Source organism: Hetaerina americana, unplaced genomic scaffold (assembly GCF_022747635.1).
Source record: "Hetaerina americana unplaced genomic scaffold, ioHetAmer1.1.p SCAF_10, whole genome shotgun sequence".
Taxonomy (NCBI): domain Eukaryota; kingdom Metazoa; phylum Arthropoda; class Insecta; order Odonata; family Calopterygidae; genus Hetaerina; species Hetaerina americana.
Window position 1 is genome coordinate 54,053,381 of NW_027286070.1, and position 18,077 is coordinate 54,071,457.

General features: G+C 34.5%; 1 protein-coding gene across 6 annotated transcripts in view; it reads right to left on the reverse strand.

The window, feature by feature from the left end:
• Positions 1 to 642: 642 nt before the first annotated feature.
• LOC139700133 (FK506-binding protein 5-like) overlaps positions 643 to 18,077 on the reverse strand; it is a 42,233-nt gene continuing 24,798 nt past the window's right edge. For 5 of the 6 annotated variants that reach the window (XM_071598668.1, XM_071598667.1, XM_071598665.1 and 2 more), the window contains 5 exons: positions 15,230 to 16,108; positions 8,773 to 8,818; positions 8,222 to 8,317; positions 4,812 to 4,933; positions 643 to 3,032 (listed from right to left, as the gene is read on the reverse strand). In XM_071598668.1, the coding sequence (XP_071454769.1) occupies positions 2,496 to 3,032; positions 4,812 to 4,933; positions 8,222 to 8,317; positions 8,773 to 8,818; positions 15,230 to 16,108 (1,680 nt within the window). In that variant the 3' untranslated portion in view covers positions 643 to 2,495. The remainder of the gene's footprint in view (positions 3,033 to 4,811; positions 4,934 to 8,221; positions 8,318 to 8,772; positions 8,819 to 15,229; positions 16,109 to 18,077) is intronic. The other variant, XM_071598664.1, reaches the window with a different exon arrangement.

Below are 18,077 nucleotides of genomic sequence, written 5' to 3' on the forward strand. Positions count from 1 at the left end.
GCATCTACTGTACCGAAAAATTAAGTTGCCATATAAAAATAACGACATAAAAATAGAAAACTAATAATAAGTTTGCTATAATAATGTGAAGAGGAAGTTTTCGGAGCTAACAAGTAGTCCTCAGTAAGTTTTCACCTTCTCATTACACATGGATACATACCTGTATGAGTAGAGCTTAATCAATGATGCAAGATTCAGGAATGAGTACTCATGTAGTACTTTTTAGAATCTACCATTAAAATTTTTCTAGTGTATAGTTATGTACTGCATTATTTTTCAAACTACTAGCCAAAGATTTTGTTTTCAATTTAAAGTGCTTTACAAACATCTAATTAAAAACTAATGATGTTTTCATGAATGTCATCTCAAAAGCATTTAAATTATTTTGGCATCATGCATTTGGAGGTATGAAACTGCAAAACTGTTTAAAATATTTGAAAATGGCACGTGTTGTAATCATTTTCAAATTAAATTAACAGTGGAATAATCAGATGCTTCCTAGGCTACCCTTGAGAGACTATTGAACAAGACACTTAATTTATCCTTGGCACCAAGAAAATTCATTTTTATAAAGTTTCGATCTCATTCACCATAAAATGAAGTTCTTTGTTTCCAATTACATAAAAATAAATAAAATAGGAGAACATTTATAAACCGCAATATAATTTATTTCTACTTAAACTCAATGCATTACCTATTATACAGTCATATCAAATAACATGTCATTGATTTAAGACAATAATGCATGGGTTACTCTGGATGAATCAATAAGTGCAAATTTTGTCATCAATGAGCATCTATCAACAAGGCATGACAAATTAGATAAAACTGGTTTTGGCATAAAATCTTTGGCACATATGCTCCCTCGTGAAGGGAAAATAGGAAGAGAGAATTTTACTCTTGGCACAATTCCAATTCCTGCATTTTCATTTCATACTATGTTATATAAAAAGTATATTCTATATATTCTATCAAATGGTAGTCTAATCTACAGTCATATTTAAAAGTGAATTACTGAAATTTTTATAGCACGAAGAAATATACATGTTTTTAGTTGCAAAATACCTTTTTCCACTGTTTTATACCTAAGTTTCTTTTCTTTTTGGTGACTTGGTGGTGCAAGCATTAATTATGGTGCCACTTATATCACTTAGCATCTGCATGACAAAAAATTGCATACACTACCTGTGCATCATATTATACAAAATATCCTTCCATTAGTAAAAAAAGGAACAGTACCAGTATAAATACATTTTATAATACAATTATAGAGCCTAAATAAAACTTTACAATAAATGAAATAGCAAGCGTCATGATTGAAATTTAAGTAGTTCCATGGCTATTTATACTTTAAAGATAATACAATTCTAAATTAGTACAAGAGTATATATGGCAAGGGGGAGCGAAATTAATTTTATTCTCTATTAAATGCTTTTTATCAATGCAAATCATGCATACTAATTTCATATTTTAGCATTAGGATACCTTGAAAGTTGTATAAATTGGAAGACAAAATAGGAAAGTTAAAGTTACAAATTTAAGAAATTATTTTTGGTTGTTAAATCAATTTAGCTTTTAGGAAAACTAATTACGAGTTTGCTATTTTAATATGAGGAGGGGCATTTTTATGCGAGTTTGAGATTTAGTGCAATTATAAATGAAAAGATATTGAACAAAATATTTATATTTGCTAGATGATTAAGAATTTTATGCACTGCCATGGATCATGCTCTTGGTAATGTTGGGGTTTAAGTATAAATGAAAGTCAAAAAAATAGGGTGAGATATACATAATTAAAATGGGCTAGATACGCCATAAAATGAATGAATGTTGGTTAATCCACTCTTTTCAGGAAGAAGTGTTGAACTAATGCACATAGTGAAGTACAGAGTGTTTTCGAAGTCCTCAAATACTTATGAACTCTTAGCTTTCCTGGTGTTCACATGGTAGAAGCAAACTGTTTTCTGCAATAGCAAGTGTAATTAATGGAACTTACTGCACATTTGCTTATACTCTGCTGACAGAGTCAACACCATGACATTATCAAATGCAATCTTGAATGCTTTAATGATTGAATGGATTGCGTGGACATGGTACATAAAACTCCTGTTCATTAGTGTTATCTTTAGGCTTATATTCGAGACCAAATGCTCAAATATGTAGGGCTCTGAAAGCATCAAAACCAAAAGGTCCAAAAAACCCTTAGCAAAAAGATTTTATTCATTAAGTGACTGCAAGAGATTATTAACCTTGAGTAGCCATTTTTGCACCAACTAATAGACCTGCACATTACATGAACTTATATTGACAGTGAATTTCAATTTTTTTGTTAAATACTCAAACCTTAATCAATTAATTTTCTGCATAATTTTGCACAGCTTGTATCTACCAGCCAAACATTCTGTAATCATCCAAGAGTTTAAGAAGAACAATGAGGACTAAAAGTGAACACTCTGCTTGGTTGTTTGTTGGAAGGCTTGGTGAAAATTATTCAATCAGTGCCCACTCCCATGGGAACTTGGTACTTTTGATTTAGGCTCTACTTTCTTCTTCTTCAAGTCTTCCTCTTCCTCCTCCTCCTCTTCTTCATCTTCCTCTTCTTCTTCTTCCTCCTCTTCCTCCTCTTCTTCTTCATCCTCTTCTTCTTCCTCCTCTTGCTCTACAATCCGTACCTTTTTCTCTACCTTTTCTTTAGTTGTACTGACTTTTGCTGGTGGTGGTTCTTCCTCTTCTTCCTCCTCTTCTTCCTCCTCCTCTTCCTCTTCTTCCTCCTCCTCCTCCTCTTCTTCTTCTTCATCTTCCACCTTGGTTTGCACTGTCTTCTTTGGTTTCTCAACGATCACACTACGCTTGGGGATTTCTTCGACTTCTTCCTCTTCCTCCTCTTCTTCTTCTTCCTCCTCCTCTTCTTCTTCTTCTTCCTCCTCCTCCTCCTTATCGTCTGCTTTCACTTCCTCCTTCAATATTTCCTTTGACCTTTCCTCTGGGCTTGATGCTGGAGTTTTATCATGAGGGAGTTCTTCCAGTTCCACCTGCAGAAGGCCAGGAAAAAGAGACTTAAGGACACATCAGAGCAATGAATATTACCCTTCTGCACATTAGTGCCTTGATGAAAACTCCTCAAAGTGGGCCTAATTCATTAAGGTAATGTGAAAGCTAATTACACTAGGCTCCGCAGAATGCAACACGATGAATAAGACACGCTTTGCAGAGGGTAGGATTAGGTCCAATTTATATAGCGAATGGCACTGACACTGCTGATAAAATTCTTGGTAACAGCTAGTTTTGATATTTTTAGAAAAACACACCCATCAAAGTGCCATTTCAAGTTCAATCCTTTTGCAATAGGACAATTCTTACCTTCAAATAATGCAGTCAGTTTCTAATTCATAGTGGTAATTAAGCAAAAGAAAACTTGAACCCATGCATTTTAAAAGGATTCCACCACTCTATTAGCATTGGCTCAAGCCCCTTTTATTTACAGCGTTTACCCTGATAGATTTAGCTTTCTAAGCATTTACCCTGATATTTAGCGAACCAAGCACTATTTACATTTACATTCTCTACACACGAGTATTTATTTGTTTAAGCTTTTCATGAAGCTGCATCTTGTACATCAGTGCCATGCTTTTCTACTACACTTGATTGTTTATACATTTTCTACCTGTGAATCACCTCTTGCTATCTTTCAACTTCCGGTAACATAATTTCCCAAACCTTTCCGTTTGGTTTCAGTTCAAACATGAAAGCAAATAGATGGACCTTAGTCTTCTGCTTTCTCAGATCAAATAGTACGTAAAGTGATACAAAATTCCCAAAAGAAATCTGTGAAACCAATTTCGTGAGAAACTTTACATTATTTGACGCTTAAAGTTGCATTTTATTTTACTGTCACTCTCCTTTGGTGCTACCATCAAAAATTACTTTAGTTTTTATCCCAGAAGATCCCAAAAATCATTAAATATTTAGGTACATGGAGATCTACAAAACTGCATGAAAAGAATTATCTATCTATTTCAAAGGTGTATTGTGTCTGCAAAAATCTACTGTGATGAGCACTATTGCGCATTAGATGAGTACGTAAGTATGAGTATACTTGTATTCCACGTTGCCAATAGTCATTTTTTAAAATGTTCAGCAAAATTATTGATATCAATATTATAATTATTTTCAAACATACAAAAAAAACTTGGAATGACAAAATGTATAACTTTCTTAAGTCTACATTTTGATGAGTAGAGCAGTGCTTCTTCTCAAAACCCCTTAATAAGCCAGCCACAGTACATGGCTGGACTCTGTCCAGATTAGCTGGGTCTGTATTAGCTTGGGTTTATTGTAATTTGCTAAACTATTAATAATAATAATTTAATGCATAAAATAATACTTTCCTAAATTAAATTTAGAGTTTTTTACTTGCTAGGTCAGTATGCACCAGTTCTCACGAAGGTGGGTACATGTATGACAACTAGGAAACTTATAATTTTCCATGCGTTCATTTATAAGTAATACATGAATATTTATTAATAAATAAAGAATGATGAAATTAGCTTATGTAGACTTTAAAACAATGGAATGAGTAAAACATTGTCATAGAAGTCCAATTACACATAGTGATGGAAAATGTCTGCCTATCATCAGAGCACTTCCTCCATATGATGACTCAAAACATCTAGAAATAAAAGATTTTATCTAAAACATTGCCTTTAATTAAAAAGCCAGTTTATAAAATACGAAATAGACTGCTGTCACTTAAAGCTCAATGTAGACCAGATATAATAATAAAAATAAAAAAAGAGTCAAAAAATAGTCACCACTTTCTGCTGGCTGATGTAACCATCATCTTGCGATGGCATCTGAATATCTACTGGTAAGGGATCCAAGGCAGCAGCAATTGATGATTCCTCACACACATCAACATCAGCCATCCTTGAAGCTGAAAGGTCATAGAGCGAGAGTGAGGGTTTTTTTTATAGACAATTAATTCAAACAGGAATGAGTAGTGGGAATATAAAGTAAATAAGCAACAATCATGAAAAAAATCACCAGATTCATGCATGACTTGGTGTTAGTTTTGATGTCCACAATTAAATTAATTAAGTACCTTTCCATCATTTTATCAAGTAGCAGCCGAATGCAAGAAAGTAAAATTGTGGAAAATAAACTCTCGGTTCATGGCTTTCCCTGCAATGGTATTGAAAATTTGAGGCAATTTTTTTCTCATCAGAATTTTATCATTGAATAAGGAAAGAGGGGAACTAGGTTTTCAAATCTTGGGTCAAGTGAATAACATACATGATTTAATGACAAAATAAAACTTTGTAAATCCTTATGAAAAATAAACTTTAATGCAACCCATGTTTCATTGCAGTGCAGCAGCATTAGGCCTGATGGTGTGAAAGCTGGGTTGCATTAGTTTATTTTTCATGCAGACTTAAAAAGTTACGACTGAAACAATTAATTAAAGGTAATTTATTGAAAAAGTAGGGCTGAATCAATCTGAATGTCATTGTTATTACTATTTAGTGGCTAATGTTATTGCTCATGAAGGAAAATAGGCTTACCCTTCTAAATGACACCTAAAAATTATGAAAATAGTATCCTAATATTATAGTATCATTTAAAGATTTTTCACCAATTTCTTTAACTCTGTAGCAACCAATGTCTTCTGCTACGGCAAAACCACTGGTTGTAAGACAAGGTTGGAGGAATTGATGAATGGTGAATACTGCTGAAACCACTGTACATATAAGCTGGTCAAAGCTCTTCATCTTTCTTCATTTATAATTATGCAAGTCAACATGTTGATGCAGAGTTGTTCAGCATGCATTGGACAAAACCCCCTTACTGTCACATACATGATACGCTGCTAACAATCCAGGGATTCATATTTTAGGAACACAGTCAGTTAAGTTCTCTACCATGACTGACACCTACAAAACTTTTCATGCTCTCTGTTTTATGGCTGTATTTGACCCTACAACATACCAATAATTTTCAGCAATGATTGGCACAGAAGCCTTACTTTGAGGATTTCTGGTATTCATATGTAAGTAACTTTTTCTAGTAAAGGGTTCATACCTTGAGGGTGGAGTTAGAAATACTTGGAGTACACAAAGAGGCCACTTACACAAGAAATTTGAAGCATAGCTTTAACCCAAAATCCAAATGCAAATCCCAATTACCCACATCTTTCATTTAATGACATGCACAGCAACAGTGACATGCTCTCGTGGTTTTATCCATGATTGTACTGTTTTCCCAATCTCTAGTGACTTTCTATTGTTCTTAGAAAATTTCAATTTCAGGTTTTCCATAGAGAGATTATTATTAACTGGATCAAGTATAAAAGAGTGGATTCAAATTTTTTCAATTTATTTCATGTTTTCTTCTTTAGCATATGAATTTTTTCATAGTTCATTTCAAATATGCCATATGCAACAACAAATGCACTTGAATTGCTCTATCATTAGCATGATCAACGAGCATTATATACGATGAGCATATTGTTGAGCACAATTCAAAAAGTCCATTAACCTCCCTTGATGCAACTGATCCCACCAAGATATCATAGCAAGAAATCAAAAAATAACTTTTGAGAGTACATATGAAGGCTTGATTCCTTCTGATGCAACAATATATTCTGGCTTCACGTATAATGGATGATCAAAGGAGTGAATGCATTAAGTTTGATGCTTCTTGGTAATATCTCCAGCTGCAAATTTCAGAAAAATAAATACTATCACATTCTGTAGGGTCATTGTTAACAAACGGAGGAAAAACTAGGTGCTTTGGACCTTACAAAGAGCCATGTTTGTGTGAGAGCCTCAAAGGGACCTTGTGAAGATGAAATTAAGGAAATATGGAAAACCATTCCATATATTCACAGATAATATTGATTTGAAGGTTTATCAACCTTTGGAGAAGCAGTATTGGAATACATACTTTGCAAAATGGTCTTTTGCAATCCTCTTTTACTCCACTTTTCAGAAGTCTGTATTTTCCACTGCCCAATGCATACATACATATTTTTGGCTAAGGGAACTGTTGGAGAATTTTTAAATGTATTGCTAGATCTCTGCAATTTGTAGTATAATGCATTTTAAATTAATTCCATGGAATGGGATTACATCATATGTACTTATTTGCCCATTGATGTCTGCAATACTAAATGCAAAATGTCTACAAGCATGATTTCCCAGACAAAAAACTGTGAAAGGGGTCTTGGCCCTGCCCAGTCTATTGTCAGTTCCTATTTACCCCCCCCCCCTTTGAGTAGATCCTCAGCCTCCTGGTACTAAGGCTGGGTCTGGGCAATACCTGGTAATCTGCTGGGTCTAACTACCTACACCACTCTATTGCTCCCAAAATAACTGTAAACCTGCAGCACTAGTTGCTGAAAAGATGAAACATGCTATTGGAATGCATGGCAAATGTGAGTGAGGGCACTGTATATAAGTTTTAATGCAACATATTCAGGTCTTATAAATATACAAACAATAAACTTAATATCCAATCAATTTAAAACTTATGTGAGGACTTAAAATTTCCTTCCATATTATGCCAGAGCTTTTGATCTTTCTCACTAAATTTATTACCTTCTGTGTAAATAATCTCCAAAAATCATAACAGAAACAATTTATGCCATAAGATCAAAACTGCAGTATTTTTCAAGCCTCACTCATGCTGATTGTACAAAAAAAATGGTGAGGCACATATCACATTGAAAATATAATTGTTCGCATTTTTTGCAGAACCATTTCAATGAAAACTTAATCCTTAGGTACGTAAATACGATAAATTAAATTTGGCAGTGTTTTTTTTCCACTTTTAGGGAAATTGATCCTACCAGAGTGTGAAGGAGAACTTTTCACAAATTCTGACATCTTCAGCAATGCTTCTACAAATTTTCTAAAACTAGGAATTTTTGCTTGTATTTATCCATTTTTAACCAATTTTTCTTAACAAGCTAAAACACACAAGGGAGATTGCCAGCTGTACAAAATCTATCATCCCTTAGATCTGGATTACATATCTCTAGGCTTGCATGAGTTTAATGAACACAAAATATGCCAGGTTACATCCATTTGGGAATAAAAGCTGACATTTTGGCTTAATGTTTAAAATATTTTCCCTGAGTAAAAAATTTGAAATAATTACAATCTTTTTTCCCCATTAGACTGGCAATTGTATGTATTTCAAAAAAGTATGCCAGGCAACATACCTGTTGCATACGTTGTGCTGCAATCATTGTCATCTTCTGGTGAAAATCCATTTTGAACATCTTTTGAGGCTGCTTCTCCATTTATGGCAGCAAAATCTGAGGAGAAAATATTTTCCTATGCTTCAAGAAATAAAGACCATAAATAATACTACCCCAAACTACAAATCATGATCTTGAAAATAAAAAAGACCAGAGAAAAAAATATATGCTAATAGTGAATGAGTATACATATTGGGCTACAATATCGATATTGAAGAAATACATTACTGAACTTAGGAAACAAGCCAATGGCTACTTAGAAATTAATCCAAGGTTATTTTGAATAATAATGCAGAGTGGTACATTTAATGAACAGAAAGTAATTCATCCATTACCCTCTTGGCAACGGTATAAAACTATCATTCAAAATTCAAGAAAATTTACTCGTACCAAGTTACATTATTTAAGAAGAAAAGTGCAGATGCCCTCCTCAAAGCTTAGATACCATATAATGTGTGAACTACTCAGATGGAAGGTTCAAATTCTGATCATAATTAATAATAATCAATTACCTTGCTTTCTGTCTTCATCATCTTTGTATCTGACCGGTATTGGAACCTAATAGCAGAAAAAAGTCATATTAGTAGAAATATTTTATGATGAATTTTGGGTCAATTGTAAGATAAAGTATTACCAAAAAATTCTACTGATCTAAACAGAAGCAGTCAAATAAATGGTGTACTTTAAACAATACAAGTTGTTTTCAAAGCCATGCCACATTAAAAAAATCTAAAACTCAACCAATTTATATATTTTGTCTAAGTTATCTCAGGTTTTATTGCTAAGGTACCTATAAGTGGTGAAATAAGTAAGATTTTTGTCGTCGCTTTTGGGCATAAGTTGAATAATGAACATTTCAGTGGGGACAAGGGTATGAACATTCAGTTTGAATGGGAATCCACAAATAGGGCACTTCATCGAGATGTTGGTGCCATTGCAGGGGATGAAAGGGCATCCAGTGGTGATTTCTTTACAACTGAGATACAGGAATTTTGACACTGAAAGCTGATTCATCAATGAGGACAGAAACATTGGCAAGTTTCAAAACAATTTTGCGGATTACCACTCCAACTCCCAATTTCTTTCACTCTTACCTCATACACTTTCCCCTTTAAAAGCCAAATGCAACAAAAAGAATTGCATAGTAACAAGTTACTTTCAGGCATATGTACCCGTAATCAAATTCACACTAAACTAATGAAAGTTGAGTCATTTACGCCTTGAAATGTTTGGCAAAAAGTAACCGGAAACTGAAGACTATGATTATTTTTACAATTTTATTTTGAACAAAAATCATAAACTTATTTCCTAGACATTTTTTCAAGGGAGCTTGACTACTTTAATTAGGTAAGTGTAGATCAGCAAATACAATTCAGACATATGTGCATATGTGCCAGCATATCAATGCCAATGAAACTGATACAGTTTTCTAAGTTCATGTCTTTTAAATATGATAGAAGAGGAGTAATTGAAATACTGATGTGAAATACTTGGGGGTTTCAAAAGAACCAAGTCTCTCTCAAACCTTACAAGCACAGAATTGCAGATAAAATTTTACTCATGAACTTTTTGCAAGTTTACAAATGATACAGTAAAGTACTAATACGGGAAAATAGTATCTCAGCTCTGGTAAAATAAATATTTCCAACTATACAATGACATTTGATTCTTGAAATTTCAGGATAAATTAATTACTCTTCCAGGTGAACATTATCACAGCATTCCACTGTAATTACAATCCATCTAACTCTCCTTTGCACATGTGCACACAAAGTTTGGTCTCAATTTCCGATGACATTTCAACACATGAAGTTTTTAAGCTATAATCTGTGATACTAGGGTTAATATTGGTGTTGTGGCTAGGGCACTGGCTTCTCACCTCGCTTTCTCAGGTTCAAACCTCAGGGATTGGTGGGCCCTTTGCATCTTTCATTAACAGTGGACTAATTACAATACTGGGTTTCTACAAACTTCTCCCATTCTCTGAAAATCCCACCAACACCAAAATTACCCCACTAACCTAAATGGTGTAAATGGTCTTAGAGGTTGGCCACCCTAATAGCTACAACTATGTCACGCTTCCTTCACATGATGGCAGTTACTCCAGCCATCCTGCATGAATCATTAGGCAAGAACTGACAATGCAGGTTTCTGCGATAACATTTTAGGTTTTTCACTAGTCTTATATGTGCAGAGCTGAGACATAGGATGACTTATTGGTTGATATAGAGCAAGAATTCTGAACAAGGGGAGAAAATCCTACACCCACCACAGAGGTATTAACAGTTTTATGAGTGGAGGAATATGGGACCGCTATTCAGTAAAATCTCATGTTCTGTAGATTATGTACTATCTCAAAAATTGCATACTGCCAAATTTTGTTCCCAGGGTTAACTTCATGGAAGTTGTACACATCCATTACATTAGAAGGAATAACATAATTTTCAAGAAAGTTTAGTCATGATATAATTAACACCCATTCTCAACTTATGATTGAATATTCCTCACATTAGCTTACTCTATACAAAAGATATCACAAGATTAAACAAGCACCATATGTTGCACTATTATGGTGAAATGAATTGTATCAACAGAAAATCTGATGAATAGCAAGCTTTTCCTTATGATGTTATGCAGTTTAGATTATTCTGCAACATAAATCAAGTTTACTGAATATCAAAGATTAAAATCATTTTAATTGGTGATTAAGTGTTGAAAATGTGATGGGAGAGAGAAAACAAAGAAGGGAGAGGAAGGATAAGCATGTCGGATGGAGAGAATGGAGGTAAAAGATACATAGAATTAACGAATAGTTCAATGTACTTTGGGGCTATGAATGTATAGGGGTTAGGTTTGTGTCCATCCAAAATCTACCAAATAATAATATACTTATAAATTGGAATGCAATTTTTCGTTTAGACTATATGTCTTGGGAAGGGAGGAGCGATATGGTGATATGCTGAACTATGCTGGATAATGGGAGTAGAGCAAACAAAGTAGAAACCACTGATAAAAGAAGGAGGGAGCTGAATTTCCCTCTGGCACTGATTTCTTGGTTTTCATGCCATGACGTATGGATTTGAAAAATTCTGTTCAACGTATCAGAGAGTAGGCATTCCCGTAATATTTGGAACATTTAGTTCTCTAAAAAAACTCCCCAAAATGAGCTCATATCAAGAATGAGATACCTGCATTGCCAAGTTAGCCTTAATGATGGCAGCAGAATGGTTTGAGACAGTGACATCACTAGAAGACAACATAACACAGAGGGGATATTAGAGCTAAGCAGCATCATATATGGTCACACAACCTGATGCCTTGAACATCAAGCATCAAAAATAAACATTGCAAACAATAAATATAAAGCCATTACTGGCTTAAAATATCCTGACATTATTAAAATTCAAAGTCCTAAGAGCCTTCGGGAACATTAAACTTCACTATATGAATACATTTGAAGAATGCACATGAAGAATGAAGCACAAAAGTCACATCTTTCAATCAAAAGATGATTACATGCACAAATCATTGTTTAAATGATTCTGAAAACTAAGTCACAGTAAATATTCATTTTAACCAAAAGAGCAAGAACATGGTTAATTGTTAGTGAAATAGACACATTCAACATGAACATGCATCTGTACAAATGTTGTTTACTTGTTACAGAACATATATAAAGCCTTGAAAACTTTAACAAAATGCTGATGAAAGTTATGGCCAAATATTCTGTAAATGTATGCCTTACAAAGCAAATTTACCCAAATCAATCCTCAGACTAAAAGGGGCTTGGTATTTGAAATAATTTACTCTAAAACCTCATTTCAATAAAAAATGCTCTCTTTATGGGGCCTCATGTTTCACAAACAAGAAATAAACATTTATAAAATATGCATAACTATCAACGACATAATATTATAGGAAAACAGCAAGTGGACATAAAATTTAGCCTCTCATTGTGAACTAAAGATTTGAAGATAAACGCTGAGGTTCCTATGCTCTCCTATACTAATAGTACACAGTATATTTTTGGCTAATATTTCATATCTACTTAGAAACAAATCATCAGTTTGTTTAGTCTTACCTCAATGACTAATCATATAAACATACAACATTGTGCACCTATTCTCAATTTCATGAATTATAAGGTAGCTTTACATTTCAAAAAACTATTTTTATCAACTATTTGGACTGGAAGGAAAACTGGCATATGAAGGTAAGCCTTTAATCCAGTAAAAACACATGCTAACTTTCTTTCTATAAATGTTGGCTCATGTGTACGGACATTTTATTGCAAAAACAAGCTACAAATAGACCAACCTAAGTAATTCCAACTTCAAAATTTAAAGAGAAACCCTTCCCTAGATGAAGCTGGGTGCTTTATCTATTTGCCATTATTTCGCAAGGAAACTTTCCAAAATATAATGCTGCTCTTTCATTATTTATTTAACTTCTGAGAAAAAATCTCAAATCCCAGGCAAATCCAACGATTTTGCCCCAAAAATTGAGATTTGAAAAATCAATCAAATCAGGATTTGCCATTATTGCAACCCTGAGTTTACAATCAAGCTGAAACCAGCCCTTGGAATAGTTTTCTTGAAAGCTATCAACTCTACTATCCCTGAATCCATGGTTGAATAAAGAGCATTTGACATGGTGTTTATACACTTGTATCAAAGAGAGGAAACCACTAAATAGCAATTTTTACATCAGCTTTTTTATTCAGGATTTCTGTCTCGGATTCACAAAGAAAAAGCTTTCACATTTCAAATCACGACTGTGGCAGCTTTTTTGGGTGGCTCACAATCCACGACTTCCCATAAACTTTTATAGGAATACATCCTTTAATTAGCATATGCCATGCAGGAAATATCATAATACAATTCAGCAATTAACAATAAAAATAAACATTAAACATTTGTACTATATGAGGGGGATTAAGGAGGGTACCAAAAATAACCAGAATAATTTTTTTTAAAGCTATGTATTAAAATTTTTCACGAAAAAACCTTATCACCTTCCAAGTACTCTGCATTACACTTAATTCATTTGTCTAATCTGCAATCCTATTCCTGGAAATATTTTCTACACTGCTTCCATGTCATCAAAATGTTGTCCTTTCATGTCCCTCTTCATTCGAGGAAACAAGAAGAAATTGTATAGACCAAGGTCAGGTGAGTAAGCAGTGTGAGGCAATGGAGTCATGTTGTTTTCAGTTAAAAACTGTAATGGCTGCAGAAACTGGTGCATTGTCACTGTGGGAAAACCAGTCTGTCTCCCACAAATCAGGCCTTTTTTGTCACACACTGCCATGCAATCTTTTGAAAACATCAAAATAGAAAGCCTGATTAAGTCTGACCTGTTAGGATGTATTCTGAATGCAATATCCCTCTCACACTAAAAAAACACGAGCATCACCTTGACGTTAGATATCACTTCATAAGATTTTCCTGGGCGAGGTGACAATGAAGTTTTCCACTGGCTTGACTGTCGGTTGGTTTTGGGGTCGAAACCATAGCATCATAACTAGTCACCAGTAATGACCTTGGCAAATAAAAATCTGAGCCAGTTCAGAGATGGCCATTCAATGTATGGCAAGTTGCAGTTCAATTCTCTTTTTGCTGTTCAGTTGGCACCCAAGGCACAAATTTTGCAGTGACCCTTCTCATCTTTAAATCTTCTGACAATATTTACTGAACTGAGCTTCACGTTATTCCAGATAACTTACTAATCTCTTCAATAGTCCATCATCGGTCTTCCAGCATGAACATTTTCATTATTTCTAGAAGTTGATGGACGTCCGGCATGAGGTTTGTCATCACGTGACTTTTCACTTTCTTTGAAACAATGAAACCATTTAGTTTTTTGAAAACCATTATGAATAAACTTTTAGTTTTTCTCATAGCAGAGCCCTCATGAGCTGTTTTTTACATCACAACAGTTTCTGTGGTAATTTTCCCAAGTAGGAAGCAAAATTTCGCAGCGGCAAGATGTTCACTTACATTCACCATTACAAAAAACTAGGAGCAAGCAAAACTGCTGTTACAACACAAATTGTTGTGGCTGTAGACAAACCTTCCCAGACAACAGCAATGCCTGAGCAGAACTTGGAACAATTTGCGCTATGCTCACCTAGTAGAAGACAAGCATGTTAAGCAAGGTCCACCAACTAAAGCACTAAATCCAGCTATTTTTGGGAGCACCCTCTTACACATTCATTTAAAGAAAGAATATATAAAAAGTATTTTGACATGAATTTACTGGTCTTATGAACTTCACAATTCTGATTTTTTTACCCAGTAAAAGATATTTCAGCAAAAGTCATCCTGTTTGATTACTTAGCATATTTTAGGAATGGAAATGCTACCTAATGTGTAAGAAAAACTAATTCAATATATAAAAAATGAATGAGCAGTAGTATTCTTTGAATACTTTTCTTTGAATTTTTAATTATGAATTTACACTATCCCAGCAACTCTCTTGGCGCATCACTGTGATAATCAAACGGAGATTTACAAGGAGTAGACTGAGTCAGGAATCTGCTTTGTGGAATTAATACAATGAGGGGAAAATGTTATTGTGTACAGCTATACACCTATATGGCTAGTGATGACAGTATAAATTTGGCACACAATTATTTTACACACATCATGTGTTATTTTGGTTTTCATTGGTAAAGTATTTGATGACAATTTTGATAAAGATCAAATTATTCTAAAGGGCTCATGAAATTACATTGTGTATATGTATGTGTAGTTAAAAAGGTAAACACAGAAGACATGACTGAAGAAGTTTCTATCTTCCAAATTACATCATATTCAAAGATAGTATGGACAAACATTTAACTCCTTCGGACATGATACAAAAGGATGTTTTGGCAAGAAGTTAGTCACAACAATACAAAAACGATTGCATTCCAGATGGACCAAGTAGGAAGGACAGAGCAAAAACATTCTCATCTGCCACTACCACCTGGCTGCTTACATCCGCGTCATGCTCCAGTTCTTCAACCTCATCCTCCTCCCCAGATCCCTCTTCCACAGCCACGTCATCATCCTCTTCCTCCTCCCCCTGCTTCCCTGACAAATGGTCCAATCCGTCCCCATCCTGGCTCTCCTCCATCGCTTGCGAGCAAACACTGTCAGCTGGTGCCTCACAATTTCCATCCGAAATCTCCCTGATCCCTTCGTCTCCATTCTTGGACAACAGAAGCTCCTCATCTACAGCCATGGCCTTCTCCCCAGATGATTCAGCACTGCTGGGATCCATTCGGATGAGGGACAGTGTTACCTTCCCGCTGAGGACTATGGGGCTCTCCTCTCCTTCCTCGTCCCCATCATCGTCGGCAGTTCCTCGGGGTAATGGGAAAGTCTCACACTCTGACTCGGACACCAAGAGACTTGAATGTGATGGCATGATGCCTCCCTCGAGGAAAATGGTTGACTCGGAGGATGCTGGGACAGGGGTGGAACTGCGAGACGTGGTAGTCCCTGTTGGTGCCAACACAGGGGTTGGGGGCCTGTGTCCAGTTTGGCCAGTGCCACCCCATGATGCAGTCGCTTCCATCCCCAGAACTTTGACCTGGCGATCAGCATCAGCTGACAGTGGAATTGTTTCCTTGCTGCTTGCCCTTGGTACATTCTCCTCCATAGTCTCAGCCTTGGAGAGGACTTCTGGTGCCCCTGAGAGAGCATCTACGTCATTTTGAAACTGACTTTGTTCACCATTGCATACCTGGGTCTTTTCCGTAGAAACATCTCCATCAACTCCATCCAATTGCTTATCTGCAGAGTCATCCTTGGTCGATTTGATGTCACTACCATCTTTTGAAACAGATGATGCATCAACTGCCTGCAAAACAAAGGCATAATCTATTATATTTCTTTATCCATAGAAAACATGAAAAGTTAATAAATTGCAGAAATAATCATGTTACTATTCATTTATCAGGTTTATTATTTTTGAAGAAATGACTCCCAAATTCCACACAGCCTCTTTCAAAGTAATTTATGGCAGCATATTGATTTTTATATCCAATTAAAATAATTTTTAAATCAATTTATTTTTTGGAGAGCTGTGTACATCAACAACTTACATACTGAATACATTTCATTTTGATTAGCTCTGATTCTTAACCTACCTCATAAAGAATAGTTCGGTACAAAAATATAAATCACATCTAAATAAAATATTTTGAAAATACAATCAATAGCAGGGCAGATCCCTGTAGGCATAGCAAAGGAATATAAAATACATGCTCATTTACAGAAATACACCCAAAGCAAACAGTGAATAATTATAAAACACCATTAATACTTATTCAAGATAGCAATTGAAGATACAGCAGATGAATTTCAGATAGAAATGAATGGGTTATGGAAATATTTAGTAGGCACCCGAAATTGCTTTGCACTTTTTAAAGAAGCTGAAATTTTATTTCTCATGTTATAATTTATTTCATGGAGTTTAATGGTGTAATTTACATATATCATTTATAAAAAAATACCACCTGTTTATAATTTACTCTCTGGAAGAATCGGCAAATGTGTAATGGAAATGTTTATCAGCGACCAAATTCTAAATAAAAATCTGGTGTAAATGTTCTCTGATTCAAGTACTATATTCTCTAAGACCCTATCTCAGTAAATATAAATGACCAGAGATATAGCCTTGTTATTAAAGCTAATTTAGAAGATTTAAATATTTACCTTTAAAATAAAACTGTAAAAGAATACAATCATATGTAAATGAAAAATTTATACTCACGATTAAGAGGCATTATGAAAGTGATGCATTTAATTATACAAATTAGTTATAGGACAAATAATATTTTATCATGCAATCAAACAAATAAAAACATACATTTTGGACACTACAATTGGCAGATTTTCTAATTTTCATCAGTACTCCTGCGAACAGGTAACTGACTACCTAATAGGAAATACTAACTAGATGCATTCTACAGTTTTAAATTTCTTTTGTCATTCAGCTACTGCAAAACCTTACACAACTACTAGGGACCAGCGAATCACTAATTCCTTCCAATTGAATCCCAAATCACATCAGTGATCTTGCTTCTGTTCCAAATATCAAATTGAACTTACACAACTAAACCATCTCAAGTGATTATTGTATCATCAGATGAAGTTATTAAGAACCCAATTTTTATTTACTCATTCGTTCAAATAATATCATCTGCATCTCAGCTGACCTTTCAGCAGAGCTAGATAATATAGTTCCAACTAGAAACAAATTGAAAGTAAAAAACATTTAACATTTGAAAATAAATTTAAGGAGTGCAGAGAATGTAAAGAAATGAAGTTACAGATTTTATTTGAGTCAACAATGTTAATTAAATAGGTACTCATTTGTTAATACAGTGTCAAATATGTTTTGGAAATATTAAAAAAACCTTTGTTTTAGCATCATCACCAACCCATTTTAAATATGTATGCATTATGACATTGATCATTCATCTTGTGAGCCCAAATCAAAATTTCTGCATTATGTCTGTAGATATTAAAACGTGTATCAGACATTATTTGCCCTTCAACTGGGGTATTGGCCTCTTCTTAGGGGAAAATTTTGTGGTTAAACAGCAGGTAAATCAAGCACTATTTTTCTTCCATTTAAGCAATGGATCATCCTCAAAACTAAGTGATTGCCGCTTAGAATACTCATGGATTTCATTTTGAATATGTCCTGCAACTCATGGCACTTGGCAGCTACTGGCATTCTTTGTTGTACTGTATTCCCTGGTTCCCATCATTTTTTAAATTGAAACTAACATCAAAACTGGTAAAGTTAAGCTAAAATAGTT